The 18216-nt window shown below is 43.7% G+C and overlaps 1 protein-coding gene across 2 annotated transcripts in view; it reads left to right on the top strand.

Annotated features, from left to right (window-relative positions):
• LOC119961827 (calcitonin gene-related peptide type 1 receptor-like) overlaps window positions 1-13888 on the top strand; it is a 110325-nt gene extending 96437 nt beyond the window's left edge. For both annotated transcript variants that reach the window (XM_038789207.1, XM_038789206.1), the window contains exons 8-13: window positions 5284-5437; window positions 7234-7294; window positions 7448-7514; window positions 7664-7882; window positions 10573-10614; window positions 12134-13888. In XM_038789207.1, coding sequence (XP_038645135.1) covers window positions 5284-5437; window positions 7234-7294; window positions 7448-7514; window positions 7664-7882; window positions 10573-10614; window positions 12134-12355 — 765 coding nt within the window. In that variant the 3' untranslated portion in view covers window positions 12356-13888. The remainder of the gene's footprint in view (window positions 1-5283; window positions 5438-7233; window positions 7295-7447; window positions 7515-7663; window positions 7883-10572; window positions 10615-12133) is intronic.
• Window positions 13889-18216: the final 4328 nt, after the last annotated feature.

An 18216-nucleotide genomic window follows, 5' to 3' on the forward strand; every position in this document is an offset into this window, starting at 1 on the left:
TGTTATTATTATAAAAAACAACAAATATCCTAATAAAATGTTTAAAAAAAAGAAAGAGCAGTGATGGGACATCTGTCATCCACCGACCCGTGCTCTGGGGTCTCCAGAATCTCCGGTGGAGGGCTGGTGTCCAAGCTGCTCATCGTCAGTGCTGGGCTCACAGGGGGGTTCCGTCTGCGGCACTGGCTGGGGGCAGGGGACATCAGATGGACCCGCTGCATCTCCAGAAGGTCCTGCAAGACACAATACAAGACACATGATTAGACCGCGTGCCAGGGGGGGGTGTATGGTGAGTGTATGGGTGGGGGTTAGGGTTGTGTTGGCGTGGCAGTAATGTGGGGTGGTGTTGGGGCGGAGGTTGACACAACTCAGCAGGGTCTCACTTCCTCATCCGTGACCGAGCTCCACCTCAGCGACCTCCCATTCCTCTGGCCGCCAACCACATCCAGGGCCCTCTCTGCTTCCATAGTGAAGGGCTTCAGACCAGGCGACCTCCCTCCTGTCTTCTCCCACTCCCGGCGGTTATCAGCAGCCTTCTCCTAGCGGGTGGGGATGATACAAAACAACAGTGATAGACAACCAACGCATGCAGCCCTGGAGGTGGGTAGGTGATGGCCTCAGTTGCCAAGGCACCCAGCTGTGGTGGCCGCTATGGATACCCCGCATGTGGTGCAGGTTGGGGTTCGGCCGCCCTCCAGGGGGGGCGTTTAGGGTTACAGGTGTGTGGGACAGGGTTAGTGTCTGAAGCACGCTGCTGCCTACTCACCTTGGCCACCTTGAGGAGATTGTGCAGTTTTCCCCAGCACTGCTGGCCCTTCTAGATGCTGTTGCCCACAGCACTCATGGCCTCTACCACCTGCTTCCAGGCACGGTGAACGGCGCCGGCTGGCAGCCTCCTTCCCAGACCGGGGGCAGGGTCTTCCCCCTCTCCTCCACCGCGTCCAAGAGGGTCTCCAGCTTGGCGTCTGTCAATCTCAGGGCTGCTCTCCTCGCTGCCATTTTGTTGGTTGAGATGATGTGTGTGGGGAGAATTGTTTATATCCTTCTGCAGCTTGTCAGCCTTTGGATTTCAGTCGTGAAACCAGCGAATCTGGCACCGTTTCTCATTGGAATCGATTCTGTTCCACGTGGCGCCGGTGCTAGCCCCTCAACAGTAGCGGAACCGGGGCAGCACGGTGGCGCAGTGGGTTAGCCCTGTTGCCTCACGGCACCGAGGTCCCAGGTTCGATCCCGGCTCTGGGTCACTGTTCGTATGGAGTTTGCACATTCTCCCTGTGTTTGCGTGGGTTTCGCCCCCACAACCCAAAGATGTGCAAGGTAGTTGGATTGAACGTGCTAAATTGCCCCTTAATTGGAAAAAAAATTAATTGGGTACACAAAATTTATTTTAAAAAACAGTAGCGGAATCGGTCCAGGTGCAGCGCTGGCTTTTCTGGCGTGAAAGTCCAGGAATTCTGCGTTGACTTCAACACTTAGTCTCAGATCTGGAGATGCCCGCCCATGATTCCTTTCTAAGTGTTGAATCTGCTAAAGTAGCACACATTGACCAAGCAGGTAGAAAACAAAGGTGAAGTTTATTTACAATATACAGGATCTCCACTACCCAAAGGGTCTCCCTGCCAGGTTGGGTTTTTTATCCTCGTACTCTAACCCCTCACCCAAGTCCACAGATAAATCCATGTCCGCAGACGGGTCAACTTAACCCGGAAACGGCCATCGGGGATCTGACCGTGTGGCATCCAGAAGCATGCACCGAACTGAGGAGTGGCATTTCCATGCGGAGCTCCTTTGTGTGGTCATCGGAACAGAGGCAGATGTGGGCGCCGACCCAAAGGGCTCCAATGGTGGCAATACGTCCCTGTCGGTCTCAAAATCGGAAGTCAACAGGACCTGGTCCTCGATGTCCGAAATCGGCTTTTCCATGGCAGATGCGGCCAGGGCCGACGTTGACAGCTAACGTCAGGGATCCATGTGATACCTTCCCCAAAGTTGTGCATGTACACTGGATCTCCTACAGCGAAGGTACGCAAAGGCATATTGGGCCTGCGCCGGCCTCGGTTCCAACCTGGCAAGTAGTGGATTTTCCCACCAATGTCCAGGAGATCTTGTATATCGTAACTAAACCTACAAGCTGTATCACATCAATTGACATTCATAGGCCACAGTGGGTGCCCATTCAGCCCACTAGACCTCTTAAAAAGAACAAACAAATTATTCCCAGCCCCTTTCTCTTTCCCAGAAACCCTGCAAACCTTTCCTTTTCAGGAACATGTCCAAATCTCCTTTAAAAGTTATTACAAGCAGAGAATGTTTAAAATTCCTCACACAACCCTCAAGGCTAATAGCACCGTTTGAACCTGGGTAATTCCAGGCACTGCTTAGAGTCAATGAAAGGTCATCCTATGATTGACAGCAGACCCAAGGAAATCTTGTTTAGCGTTTACCAGTCAACTGAAGAAAAGCAGGACTTAGCGGGTTGGGACTCTTTTTTTCTGGAGCACAGCAAAGACTGAAGATTGACCTTGACGTGAGACTTTAAAATTACATGGGACCCAGAGTACAAGTAGAGAAGATGATGATGGGTCAAATTTAATTCTGGGTAAATGTATGGGTTGGGGAGGCCAAAACTTGAAACCATAAAAAGAAGATAGTCATTGATAAATCCAATAAAGGGTTCCTCAGAAACCTTTTTATATGGAGAGTGGTGAGAATATTCCATCTTATTTTCCATCTTATGGGAGGGGTGAAGCAAATAACATAGATGAATTTAAGGAGAATCTCGATAAATACATGATGAAGGAAATAATAGAATGGAATGTTGATGAATAGAAATAAGGTGGGAGGAGGCTCGTATGGAGCATAAACAACAGCACAGACCTGTTGGGCTAAATGGCCTAATTCTGTGTTGAAAAATTCTATGTAATATTGAACCTATTTCCAACACCATTGCAGGCAATGCATTCCAGATCATAATAACTTACTGAGTAAAAATAGTTTTCCTCGTCTTCTCTATGGTTGTTTCACCAGTTTTCTCATTACCAATTGTTTGAGAGATTTCACTTTATTCCTTTAAATTTAGGATTGTAAGCTATGTCTGAATGAATCTAAAGGGCCTGGAATTTTGCTTCCTTGATGCATGCGCAGAAACGGGAAATCTGACGGCTCCTTACACCTGCCTTGGTGAAAGGTGCCCCAATATTGAGACCTTCATTCCCAGGGATGGTGTTGTGGGTGGTGATTGGGGGGTAGGTGATAATGGGGGGAGGTGCATGATGCAGTTGGCCTCTAGACACATATTGGAGGAGGCTCAAGGGCTGCCATGTGGGGGCAGACTGGCTTAAATGCCCACTTTGGTTATTTGAGACTTTGTCCATGTCATTGATAAATATTAGACCCTCTATCCCTCACACCCACCTCCCCCCCCCCCCCACCCCCACCCCCACCCATCCACCATACCTATACATTCAAACTCATGCCAACCCACAATCCCACTCAGTGTCAAGGTCTCTTATAGCCCCATGCCAATTTAATGCTAACTCATGCCCCACACACCACCTTAAGCCCTTACACCCGCCATGCCATTATCCACAATTGGCAGACCTCAGGAGCCATACTGTGCTGAAATAAAACAAAGTTCTTAATATATTCACTATAGTAACAAAAAATCATTCATGAAAGCCCATTCAATACATTTGAATCTCCTCAAGTACTTAATCCTTTATAAAAATAAGCATTTGTATTCCTAACCCCATGTCAAGGACAACTATTCCCTTAATAACCTTGTGAAGCTGTCAGTCACACTGTGAACTTAAAGACCCCCACCCCTACTGTGATAATGATAGCTTGTGGAAAGCAATCAAGCAGAATGAATGCTTTAATCATAGTCTTTAGGGTTATGTCAACATGCATCTGTTAAACTTGCCAGCACAGATTTTCTAAACTCATAGACACAAGGCAGGAATATATTTGAATTTCAAAGGGCAGGCTATTTAAATAGCTCCACAGCTTGACAGTTCGACAGACCTTTGTTGTCCTTCATGGGCATTTATTACTCTAACAATTCAGAACTCACAAAGTGCAGAATAGTGTGCTCGCTGTGGCAAAATGGGGTCTCTTTGAACTCAGACTGGGTTAAAATAGCCCTGCCGAGTTCAGGATTCCCACATGTGGGAGTCAATCCTGCTCTCTTTCTCCTACCAGGAAAAATAGGATCTGGTGGAAATGGTGGTCAGACTTCTGGGTCTGGGTCCAGTCTGCTACCTTTAAAGTTTTTCAGAGTCCCCATGAAAATCCCGGCCCAGATGACCCAAGGGGCTATCCTGCTGAACATATTATGTTCTTTTTTTCATTAAAACCAGCACCAACAGTTTTGTGATGTGTTATTAAAGGGTTAATATTGAATCAGCAATTTTGGTACAATGGAGGACAAAGATAGGAAGGCAATAAATTCATATCCAGTCAAGAAATGACTGATTTTGATGGAAACATTTGATTTAAAATGCTTTCATGGTATTATTGTTCAAACAATATTTCCTCTCTCAAAAAAAATCCCTGTGCTTGTGCAATGTTCTCTTGTGTATAGAAAGAGTTCATTTCATAGGAACATGAACTTTCGCATCATTGGCGTGGGCCTGCTTTCTGTCGTCATTGACACTCTACTATTTAATGTGGTCATGGACTGATAATGCTATTTCCTCTCTTTATAGTATATATCATTTGCAGTTCTTTTAATACCACATATTTTTCTTTCTTGCTAAAATTGCTAAATATAAAATTCTGTGTAATTTTGGTAAAACATTATTTTAAGTGTGCTCAAGCCATATTTATAAATGCTATTACCGGATGCTATGGTACTGTATTTTCTACAATCCATGGTTAATTTCATTCAACCTAATCAAAAATTGCTTTGACATGTTTCTAGGCCATATGGTAATGCAGAGAAGCAGCGGGGTACATTTGCTTGCTGTTTGCTCAGGTTGTCCTCTTCATCTAATTGAGCTGTTCAGTTAATTACATAACATTTTCCAGTTTTGGCACCACATAATTAACTATGCCCACTGCATTATATTTGCTAATTATAAATCAAGAATTATTGCCTGAATAGCACTGGCTGGTTTCTATCTTCACAGCTTTCTCTGAAAAAAATGACCGACTGCAAATTTTTATATTTAGAGCTGGACTAAAACTTGACTTTAGCCCTCAAAGTTCTCTTAATTTCAGCTTGTGTACACTGAGATACCCCTGCACAGTCTCACAGAAAGTTTTATCCCTTGTTCTTTGCAGATCAGCTGTAAAGTGTTGCAGTTTCTTCATCTGTACTTAATGGGCTGCAATTACTTCTGGATGTTGTGCGAAGGCATTTACCTTCATACGCTTATTGTTGTTGCTGTGTTTGCTGAGAAACAACACTTACTGTGGTATTATCTTCTCGGATGGGGTATGTACTTTCTAAGCCACAGTACTGTGTTGAAATGACTCATTCAGTGTTGGCTACTTATTATATTTCAAATGCAGCATGCATTTATGTCTTGATTTTTGCATTCCAGGATGTTTGAGGAATGGTATCTGAACATTTTGATTGAGCACAAGTACTATTAAGAAAAGTCCTGAAATTATCATACTGAACTGAAATTAGATACCGACTCACGGAATGCTAGCAATAAACAGATTGTGAAGCAACAATTAAGAGGGGATGTGGCACTTCAAAAGATATGTTTTTGTTGAAGAAGCTAACATTTCTATATATGGGAAGGAGTACAGATTTTTCCAGAGAAAAGATAAAGAAGATAAACAGCATAACATGTCATGCTTACAGTAGAGAGTGATTTTGTGATTGTTTCAACTCATGAATTCATTCTTGTATCTGGCTGCCAAATCATTTAAACTCAGTGTAAAGGTTGAGTTGAAAAAGTTAGCAGCCGGTCACAGCAAGGTAAACTTTCACCCTGGATGGATTTGGATTGGCAAAGTGTCCTGGCCAGATGTCCCATGTTCCCATTCCATTTTCTTGGCCAGGCTACAGGTGGAAAACAGGCATTCAGCGCAAGCCTTTAGCTTTGGGCAGCAATTTTCGGCAGTTGAGCTAGCCCCCTTGCTGGTAAAAGCTGGTTAATGAGAGGAATTGCCCTCAGAGTGGGATCCTTTGGGATTGTGGAGGAGTGGAAGAGGTTAGGGTGTGGGGAGAAGGGCATCATGGGAGAGGGAAGGCCATGCTTGTAGATCCTAGAGTGGCAGTGCCCAGATTGGATGAACTGGTGGGTACCAGAGGAGATCACCTGGGCATTGGTGTGAGGAGCAGAAAGCTGCCCCACTTTGGGCTGGAATACCACCTAATATTGAACCATGTTCTGACTAATATTCTTGTAAAGCGACAAATAGGGCTAAATGTACCTCATAGGATCTGCAGGCAGTGGCGTAGTGGTCTGGTCGCTGGACTAGTAATCCAGACATCCAGAATAATGCTCTGGAGACCCGGGTTCAATCCCACCATGACAGATGGTGAAATTTGTATTAGCTAAATCTAATGATGATCATGAAACCATTGTTGATTGCCGTAAATAAAAAACAACTGATTCACTGATGTCCTTTAGGGAAGGAAATCTGTCATCCTTACCTAGTCTGGCTACTTACAACTCCAGATCCATAGCATTGCGGTTGACTCTTAATTGTCCTCAGGGATGGGCAATAAATGCTGGTCCAGCCAGCAACGCCCACATCCCATATACGAATAAAAAAGAATGAACATTTTAAAGGGGCCTAATTGAACAAAACGTCATTAATCACCATTTCCTGGTGAATACTGCCCTTTCTCCAATGGGCATAAACCCACTTAGTGCCTGTCATTACATCACCAGAACCAGTTGCCACTATGCCTAGGTTTGTTAGCTGTACCTGGAATCAAAGCTCACTGAAATCCTAAGGAACAAAGCAGTAACGTCTATTTAAGCAGTCTGCATATCAAAATGTTCACTTTTCTTATTGATGTCCATTCCACATTTGAGGAAATAGGTCATGAGCTGTTTCTATGGAAACTTTATCATTGTATCCAGTGGCATTTCTGAAGGTTAATGAGTTAGACAGTGCTCTATTAACTTTACATTACGCATAGGAAATAGCAGTCTGCCAACTACAACTTGCACAGAACAGTATCAGCAAAAACAATCTGCATGCAGCTAAATATCTACAATGTGAGAAGCAATGATCACTTATCCTAATTAATGTTCCATTTTACAGGATTCCCACTTATTCCGGCCACAATACATGCAGTAGCAAGAAGTTTATATTACAATGATAAGTAAGTGGTTTGTCTGTGTGTATCTTTCTCTTTTTATAAATATTTGAAGTATGAAGATAATTGAAGTATTTGTATTTCAACAAAATTGTCATTCTTTATTATTCTTTAAAATAATGGTGTACTTACACTTTAAATATTGTATTTTCCACACAGTTGCTGGATTAGTTCTGAAACACATCTGCTGTACATAATACATGGCCCGATTTGTGCTGCCTTACTGGTAAGTTTACATGACATTTAAGTAGATTCAGCCAAAAAAATGGAGCTTGACTTTCACATATATTAAAAAAACTGTTAAGTTGTCAGCCTAACAAGGGAACACGTTTACATCAGAAAAAGCCGAACTGACACCTAATTTTGTTTCCATAGGTGAACTTATTTTTCTTGCTGAACATTGTCCGTGTCCTTATAACAAAGTTAAAAGTCACACACAGAACGGAGTCAAACCTTTACATGAAGGCGGTCAGGGCTACCCTGATACTAGTTCCATTGCTTGGGATCCAGTTTGTACTGTTCCCATGGAAGCCAGAAGGCCGAATAGCTGAAGAAGTCTATGACTATGTGATGCATATTTTAATGCATTATCAGGTAAAGTTCATCTTTAACTTGTGTCACACACAAGCAGATTGTGGAATGGATGTATTTCAGATTGAATCATTCAACCGTTTGAGGAACATGGCAAGATTAGAGCACAGTGCAAACATTGCCTTTTTTCCTTTAATGTTGCTGTTTGCAGAGGTAGTTTCCTCTTTTACATTAAACTCTAACCATCTTCATTTACAATGGAAATATAAGCCGTTCATCAATGCCGATTACATTTACCAAAGGAAACGAATGATCAAACATAGAAACATAGACAATAGAAGCAGGAGAAGGCACTTGAAGCCTGCTCCGCCATTCATTATGAACATGGCTGATCATCAAGTTCAATACCCTGATCCCGTCTTCCCCCTTGATCCCTTTAGCCCCAAGAGCTATATCTAATTCCTTCTTGAAATTACACAACGTTTTGGCATCATGTTCTTTCTGTGGTAGTGAATTCCACAGATTCACCACTCTCTGGTGAAGAACTTTCTGTTCACCTAAGTCCTGAAAGGTTTAACCCTTATCCTCAACTATGAGGTGGGGTCCGTGGGATGGGGGGGAGCTCGAGGACCCCCGAACATTTGAGTTGGGGTATTGTTGGAGGTCTGGGGGTCACAAGTGGCGCCCCAATCTTTTCATGTACTAAGAAGCGGAGCTTCTATAATGTACTATAATTAACAGATTATTTCAACTCTGGTTACCATTACGTTACCTTTCAGTAAATTCAGAGTTATGGGCAGTTGAGCTCGCACTTCCTCCTTTTGAATCCAATTCCATAGATCCCCTAACCTTGGCTGAAATATTGGCTTTATCTGAGAAGCGGAGCTCCTTAGTGCAGGAAATGCGGCTGAGGGTGGCCTCGGTGAGGCATTCCCCACTGAGGCCCTGAAAGAAACCAGAGTGCCGTTTGATAGCGGTGTCATTCCAGCTGCTACGAGTGCCAGGAACGACCCTGCTAATCCCGCAGAGAACAGATCTCTGTTGTTTTTTTTGTCAGACTGTGTCCTTAAAATTAAACTATCACAGAATAATACAGTGCAAAAATGGCCCTTTGGCCCAGCGTTTCTGCACCGCCGCATGAAAGGCACCTGATCTGCCAATCCTAGTGCCATTTTACAACACTTGGCCCACGGTCTTGAATGTTAAGACGTGCCAAGTGCTCATCCAGATACATTTTAAAGGATGGGAAGCACCCCGCCTCTACCACCCACCCAGGCAATGTGTTCCAGACCATCATCAAGCTCTAGGTAAAAACGTTTTTCGTCAAATCCCTCCTGAACCTCCCACCCCTCACCTTGAACTTGTGTCCCCTCGTAACAGACTCTTCAACTAAGGGTGACAGCTGTTCTCTATCCACCCTGTCCATGCCCTTCATAATTTTGTACATCTCAATCAGATCGCCCCTCAGTCTTCACTGCTCCAGCAAAAACAACCCAGGCTTATCCAACCTCTGTTCATAACTTAAATTTTCCATCTCAGGCTATATTCTGGTGAAACGCCTCTGCACCCTCTCCAGTGCATTCACATCCTTCCTATAATGTGGCGACCAGAACTGCACATAGTACTCTAGCTGTGGCCTCACCAAAATTCTATACAACTCCAACATGACCTCCCTGCTTTTGTGATCTATGCCTATAATTGATAAAGGCAAGTGTACCATATGCCTTTATCACCACCCTAATAACCTGCCCTTCTGCCTTGAGAGATCTATTTACAAACAGGTAAGGCCTCTTTGTTCCTCAGGACTTCCCAGTGTGGTGCCATTCATCGAATATTTCCTTGTCAAATTGCTCCTTCCAAAGTGTATCATCTCACACTTTTTAGGATTAAATTCCGTCTGCCATTTTTCTGCCCATTTGACAATCTTCCTGTAACCCAGATTCTCAACCTCACTGTTAACCACCTGGCCGATCTTTGTGACATCCGCAAACTTACTGATCCGACCCCTCATATAGTCATCTAAGTCACTTATATAAATGATGAATAATAGGGGACCCAGCACAGATACCTGTGGTACGCTCCTGGACACTGGCTTCCAGTCATTAAGGCAGCTGTCTGTCATCACCCTCTGTTTCCTACAGCTCAGCAAGATTTGAATCCACCTTATCAAGTTCCCCTGTATCCGATGCGCATTTGCATTCATCATAAGTCTCCCATTTGGGACCTTGTCAAATGCTTTGCTGAAATCCATGTCGACTACATTAACTGCACTACCCTCATGTACACTCTTAGTCACGTGCTCAAAAAATTCAATCACGAGGTGTTAAACATCGATCCTTCACCATTTCTTCCGAGCAGACTCCATCTGCTGGTACATGTGTGTATGGTAGCTGCAAGTGGGCAAAATGCCCAGTGCAATTTTCAGTACAGTACAGTGACTGTTCTGCGGAACATAGATGGCCACACAGATAAACTCCTAGCAATACCAGCCGCCTGTGCGGCTACAGCACTGCTATTGAAAGGTGACTCCCCTCCCTCACTCTTTGGGCAACATTTTCTGCTCCCTCTCGTTGACGGGGTTTGTTGGTCCTACTAAAGTCAACAGGGATTTGAATGACTTGACGCTTCCACCGTGGTGGAACCCGCCATGCCACGGCCAGAAAATACCAGCCTTAGGCTCAACAATTGTACTATTTGCCTTTTGATTAGACTTCAGGCTATGTTTTACTTCTATGTTTGTCTTTCTTTTGTAGGGTCTGTTGGTGGCAACTATATTCTGCTTCTTCAATGGAGAGGTAATAGTGTTTTTCATGTTGCGATGCTGCTACCTGTCATACTCCTTCAAAAACTATTTTGGGAACATAATTAGGTAAAGACATTGGGACTGTCAAGTTCTCTCATTCCACAGACCTTGGATACCTGTTCCATTATAATTCCATCCAATCCACTTATTCTTTGGAAGAAAATATCTGCAAAGATTAAGCTCCTCTGTCAAAAATATTTGTTAGAATGCCATTCTCCAGAAGAAACGCATTATCCATGACATCATCAACCTGGTGGATCGTCTGGATTGGTCAGGTGGAATTGAACTAGTTTTATCTAAACAGCATTGTTGTGATCTTCGTTTGTGATCCACTTGATCCAGTAGAGCGAGCATAAATTTACATCTAATGCATACTGTAGCTGGCCTGTGAGTGTTCTACATTTGTCGTTGGATGTGTTTGAATATCCATTACTTGGAGGAGTACAGATACTAGGGAAAAATATTAAATGGACATTATTCTCCTTACAAATTTCAGTGAGAACCCACTCAATATTATTAGATGAACCAATCCCAACAGACGTTTATAGGGATAAAGAGATTGTAAAAAGGATCAAGCCCATTTTCTTTACAGAAGAACTATAATTTTGTCAGCGAGAATTTTATTTTTCCTTTTAATTGTTTTCGCATTTGGCTTCCTTATTAACATGAGGGCAGCACGGTAGCATTGTGGATAGCACAATTGCTTCACAGCTCCACAGTCCCAGGTTCTATTCCGGCTTGGGTCGCTGTCTGTGCAGAGTCTGCACATCCTCCCCGTGTGTGCGTGGGTTTCCTCTGGGTGCTCCGGTTTCCTCCCACAGGCCAAAGATGTGCAGGTTAGGTGGATTGGCCATGATAAATTGCCCTTAGTGTCCAAAATTGCCCTTAGTGTTGGGTGGGGTTACTGGGTTATGTGGATAGGGTGGAGGTGTTGACCTTGGGTAGGGTGCTCTTTCCAAGAGCCGGTGCAGACTCGATGGGCCGAATGGCCTCCTTCTGCACTGCAAATTCCATGATAATCTATGATAATCTATGATTGATGACTATATTTGGCTATGTAATTCTGGAAGTTTTGAAATGTGGAAGTAATCTTGCTAACAATTGTTAACGGAAATTCAAAGTCCACTGCTCATGGGGCAATAACATGGGAACTCATGGGAACTCATCTTGAAATAAAATCGTTAGCTGTTACTGTGGATTGAATTCAAGGTCTGAACTGGTCTGTTCCAGTATGAAACCAAATGGACCCACCAATTTTTATGGAGTTTATCCTGCAAAAACGGCAGTGACATGACCAAACAAAAGTTAATGTGACAGACTCTCTTCTGATAGGTTTAGCACATTGGGCTAAATCGCTGGCTTTTAAAACAGACCAAGGCAGGCCAGCAGCACGGTTCAATCCCCGTACCAGCCTCCACGAGCAGGCGCCGGAATGTGGCGACTAGGGGCTTTTCACAGTAACTTCATTGAAGCCTACTCGTGACAATAAGCGATTTTCATTTTCATTTCAGGTTCAAGCTATTTTAAGGCGTCACTATATGCAGTACAACATTCAGTTTGGAAACAGTCTGACTCACTCAGAGGGCCTGCGCTCTACCTCTTGCACCGGAACGTCTATTACAGAGGTTCACGGAGGTCTGTATAACCATGAATCCAATAATGAATATGTAAACGGAAAAAGTTTTCATGACATTGAAGCCATCAGTCTGAAAGCAGGGGACATATGCACTTAGAGAACAACTGGGAGAACCTGCTATTGTTGAAGATTTCAATGACAGTAAACTTCCTCCTTTCATTTCAATGGAAGAGTTCAGCTGAGTCTCAACGAAAGATATTTTCATCGTCAAACGCCACTTCTGTTACTTCCCAATCACTTATTTCACATGAGATGAAGTGAAGGACATGACAAATATATCCGTGGCCTGTGACACAGTTGGATGAAAGTAAGCTGCAATGAAACAGGAGACTTGGAAATAGTGTTGTATTTCTGTTCTTCAGATCACAGTCTCACAAACTGTCAGGCAGTGAAGGTAGGTGCAATAGTAGATTCTAATTCCACAGGACGATCGTCTTTGTCATGTTGATAAATTAATATCCTGGCTACTGTACAATGACTCACTTGTACCAATAGAAGTCGAATATCCTTTATCCGCAATCCTCGGGACCGAACGCGTTTCGAATTTCAGATCATTTTGGTTTTCGGATACCACACATAGGACGAGGCCTACATACATTACAACAGCCTAAGCCTCAGCGAGCAATAGTCTAAAGACATTAAAATGAGTAGAAAAGTAAATATCACTGACCATTAAATAGAAGTAATCTGCAGTAAGATTAGCACTGTGGTTAGCACTGTTTCCTCATGTGTCCGAGGATCCGGGTTCAATCCCGGTCCCACTGCCCGTGTACTGTTTGCACATTCTCCCTGTGTCTGCGTGGGTCTTACCCCCACATATCAAAACAATGTGCAGGGTAGGTCAATTGGCCATGCTAAATTGCCCCTTAATTTGGAAAAAAAGAATTGGGTATTCTAAATTTATTTTTAAAAATGTTCTTCTGCAAAATTTGTGTCCTGCGCAGGCTAACAACTAGATTTCCCACGCTAAAGGTCGGCAAGATTCGGTCAGTGAGATCGTATCAGCTCGAGTAATGTCAATTCGGGCCAGGGGCTACCAGCGCTAAAGGTCAATGAGGTTCAAAAACATGCAGGTTTTGGTCGTAAAACAGAGAATGCTGACAAAACTCAGCAGACCTGGCAACATTCATTCATAGAGAGAGAAAATAGCATTAACATTTCGAGTCCACGTGACCCTTCTTCAGAACTGTTTCAGATTCCAGAATCCGCAGTATTTTGTTTTGTTTTCAGGTTCTAGATGTGTTTGCTTCTCGGATTTCCAGATAGAGGATACTCAACCTGTGTTGTTATGTAGCTTACTGATTCAAATCTCAGTAACTTTCACTGGTGAAGAGAAAATAAACCTTCTCAACATTCCCTCAGGGTTCAAATTCACTGCCCTAATGATATATTAGTTTTACATTTTCTATATTTTATATAAAGCAAGCTCTTTTAATTAACGTATCAGAACACACTTACATAGCTATCTTGCAGTGTTGAATTTCTGAATGACATCATGCTGGCAAATAAAATCGTAATCAATTATTGTAACATTGTTTTCTCTGTAAATATGATTTGTGAAGTTTTGGTGTATTTATTGCTTTGGTAGTAAAAATAGAAATAAAGCAGGAAAAGTATTTTATTTACTCCATTGGCTGTAAAGCGCTTTGAGATGCCCAGTGGTCATGAAAAGCGTTGTATAAATGCACATCTTTCTTTTGCATTCTGCTGCTTTCTGGTAGTGAATCAATATTAGAGTTTTGATTTGTGTATTGTATGGTTGACAATAACTATTACAAATGGAGCTAACTTCTGCTGTACATGTGCCATGCTTTTCAAAAATTTTAAACAGGACTTAAAAAATAGATTGAATGTCAAGCTTCCCTACATTTACAGGATGAGGAAGAGAAGAAGATAGTCTCGGAAATTCTTTAAGGAAAAGCTGGCATGAAACTTTTTGAAGGCTGGCCTGTTCCAAAACATGTATCAAAATACATCTTGATTACCTCAATTTAACTGTTGACAAAACGGAATTTGAACCTATTCATAGAATCCCTACAGCGCAGAAGGAGGCCGTTCGGCACATCAGGTCTGCACCAACCACGGTAGCATAGTGGTTAGCCCTGTTTCTTCACAGCTCCAGGGTCCCAGGTTCGCTTCCCGGCTTGGGTCACTATCTGTGTGGAGTCTGCACGTTCTCCCCGTGTCTGCGTGGGTTTCCTCCGGGTGATCCGATTTCCTCCTACAGTCCAAAGATGTGCAGTTTAGATGGATTTGCCATGCTAAATTGTCCTTAGTTTCCAAAAAAGATTAGGTGGGGTTACTGGGTTACGGGGCTAGGGTGGAGGTATGGGCTAAAGGAGGGTGCTCCTTCCAAGGGCCAATGCAGACTCGATGGGGCAAATGGGCCTCCTTCTGCACTGTAAATTCTATGATTCTATGCTTCTACGATCCTACGAAAGGGCACCCTACCTAGGTCCACTCCCCAGACTCCCCATAACCCCAATTTAGCATGGCCAATCCACCTAACCTGAACATTTTTGGATTGTGGGAGGAAATGCACGCAGTCATGGGGAGAATGTGCAAAATCTACACATTTGGCAGTCACCCAAAGCCGGAATTCAACCTGGTCCCTGGTGCTCTGAGGCAGCAGTGCTAACTACTGTGCCACCGTGTCAGCCTTTGTGACACCGTGCAATCAAGCAACAATACAGCACCGATTAGTTCCCTTGGCCGATTGGGCCTGCGGTGTTTTTCTGCACCTATTGTCTAATTCCAATCAATTTTTCATAACCTAGCAACATTCTTCTACATTAAACAATTATCCAAATTAATTCAGTGGCTTTATCAATGTTTGTAACAGAATGTTCTTACCCTATGAATGCCACAACATTTATCATGTATCGTTATCAGAATAGACTTCAAGAAAGAAAAACTACATAAAAATGATTTTAAGTTGAAACGGAAATCAGGCAACATTTAACGTTTAAAAAATAAATTTCAATAACTTGGGGAGCAGATATTTCTTAACGATGGAGAAGATTTTAACTTTTTTTAAGTTATAATAAAATGTTAAAGTACGTTCCAGATGTAATAATGGAAAAAAATCTTCTAATTTCTATTTTCAAAATGGCACAGGCAAAGATCATAATCTAACCTCTGATAGTTGGCATACCACGTTTACAACACACTTTATGCAACTAAAGCAGCACAAACAGTACTAAAATGTACACTGTTATGGGGTGGATTGCATGTGTTGTAGGGATTAACTATCTTTTGTCAATATAGAATTGAAAGGATTTACAGGACAGATCATAGATCCTCCACAAGGTTTCAGTAAATAAAAAATATAAGCTTTATTTCTGAAAAATTAAAATACAGCTTTCATCCAAACTAAGGAGGATTTATTCTCTTCAAGCCTATTACCTACTGTATGAATCTCAAAGCTTACTTATAGCTGTTGTTGTGGTTTTCATGTTTATTATTGCCTTCACTGAGATGGTCATGGCCACAGCTGCTGAGTATTTTATTTTCTCATTGAGAGAGTCATTGCTGAGCTTGCGTGATGATGATTACAAGGTGACAGTCAAGGGCTCAATGAAAGTGTATTGTTGCACAATATTAGCACAAGGAACTAAATAAGGTCCTTTTGTCTCAAAATGTGACGAGTCTATGTTTTTGCAGAATGGTGTGACCATAACAGTTTAAAATAATTACAGTGTTTTTAAATATTTGGAAAAATGAAAATAAAAAATATCCATGTTACATCATATGTATATCTGTTTTATTTTTGCAAGTCATATTCACATATAGCAAATTGAAACATAGGCCTGAAAACTCCCTCACTATCCACAAAGTCAGCAGTGAATGTATTCCTACCGACTCCGACTACCCAGCTGCTATTTTATGGGTTAATTATAGATTGACATTAGGTGGGATTTCCACCCCTCACTCGAGAGGAAGTCCCAACTTTGAGGGCTGCTAGCCAGTCTGATTGGCTGGCAGCTCTCCAGTCCCTCTACTAACAGCACAGCAGTGGCTGGAAGAGGAACTGTATTGAGGTTAGGTGCTGGGAACCGGAGATCCAGGTAAATGTAAGGGGTGTCGATGAGGGTAGGTATGCCTGGATGGTTTGCAAGTGGGTGGTTGGCATCTCAGGGGTTAATAAACTTGCTGCATGGTTGGGGAAGGAACACGGAGGGAATTATATCCCTGAAATTTTCTGCTCCACCCCACCTAAAAACCCATCAAGGAGGTAGGGGAGGAAGCATAAAATTCTGGCCATAAAACAAAACCTTTACATCAACATTTAAGGGGATTTTTAGATAATGCTCTTCACTGTGGAGTGAAGATGTTTGCTATTTTTAATATTTTTGGGTCTACTGTTGTATTCTGTGAAGCAGGCTTGTGGCTATGAGTGTGAGTCTGTGAGTGAACATAGCTTAATTAACCTGGGGACTGAGAGTTTACAAGGTTGTGGACATCAAAAGAGTATATGTGTGAAAGTCATGAATTACATATGGCCAAGTTAAATCTTCTATAAATAAAGAAGCCGTGGTTAGAAATTTGCATTAGGAGATAATGAAGTCTCTGTTGTTAAATTACAAAGGAATATAAAAACAGTTTACAACTTGGAAAATACCATAAATAAAAAAGGCTAAGTTATGAATTTTGATTTGACCCAAAAGTGGCCATAATAGAGGAACATGAAAAGTTTTATGTTCTAGGAAAGATAAGTTTCATAGGAAGCTAAAGACACTGGGTGGGATTCCCTGTCGGCTGACGCTGGAATCGGGAAACACAATTCGGCAGCAAATAGGTTTTGACGCCAAACTCATGGCAGGCGCCTGTTCCACACCCAATCGCAATTATTCAGTGCCTCAATAGCTGTGTCAATGCATTCCACTCTGCACATACAGTAAACACTGTTGGCATATCATTAGTGGGCCCGACCCAGTATTCTCCGGGGCCTTCGTGATTCTCCGCCTCCACCGTGGTAAATTCCCAACGGCCGGTTCACTTGTGCTTTTAAAAATCAAGAAATGGCACAATGGTTGATGAGGGAGAGAGAGGAGGTAAGACATGGACAGGTGTGACTGTGGGTTGCTGAGCTGGACACTGGCCGGATTGGGTGGTGTGGAGGGGTGGGCACTGCCAGGGCTTTGGAGGGGCACACCAGTGGATGGACGTGGTGCCGGGGTGATCCCCACAAGAACAGGTGCGGTGTCCAGGCAGCCACCTTGCTGCACACCCCACTTACCACCCACCTTGGTCCCTGGTTCTGCAGAGTGACACCGGCAGTATGGGTGCCCCCATTCCTGCACCCCAGCCTCCACTCACCCGTCCCACCACCCCTGCACCCCACTCTCCGCCTTACCCCCACCCAACCAGCCGACACCCATTAACGGGCCTTCATGCGGCTCGACCAAGGGCAATGCCCACAGTAGCCCACACAGGGGGCATGGGACAGGGAGTGCAGTGTTGCGCTGGCAAGGGCAGTTCCAGCCGATGGTACCCCTGTCGTGAGGAATGGCACTAGGGGCAGTGGCTCTCATGGTGCTGGCGACCCATGGGGCTCAGGGTGCAGCGATGGGGAAAGAGTGACATACGGGGCAGAGTCCGCAGTACCAACCGGGGCCACTATGCAGCCTGTTGGACCTGGTTCGGATTTGCACCATGCTAACATGTTGGCCCTTCACCCCCTGCAGACAATGGACATTTGAATTCAACCAGCATTGGTAACCTTCCTCCTACTCACCACAGCCCTGGAGGATGCACTGCAGCTGTATGAGCTGGAGATTCTTGTGGAGGAGGAAAGTGCAGCAGCGGAGCGTGCCCAAGAGGAACAAGAAGCAGCTGCTGTGGATGGAGAGCCGGCCGCCCAACAGGCCGAGGGAGTGGGTCTTTGGTGGCCAGGGCATCTGGCCATGGTGGCCGGCGTGGGTGGCGGCATGTGGTGCAGGGTGGGGGATCGGCAGC

Source organism: Scyliorhinus canicula, chromosome 2, assembly GCF_902713615.1.
Source record: "Scyliorhinus canicula chromosome 2, sScyCan1.1, whole genome shotgun sequence".
Lineage (NCBI taxonomy): Eukaryota > Metazoa > Chordata > Chondrichthyes > Carcharhiniformes > Scyliorhinidae > Scyliorhinus > Scyliorhinus canicula.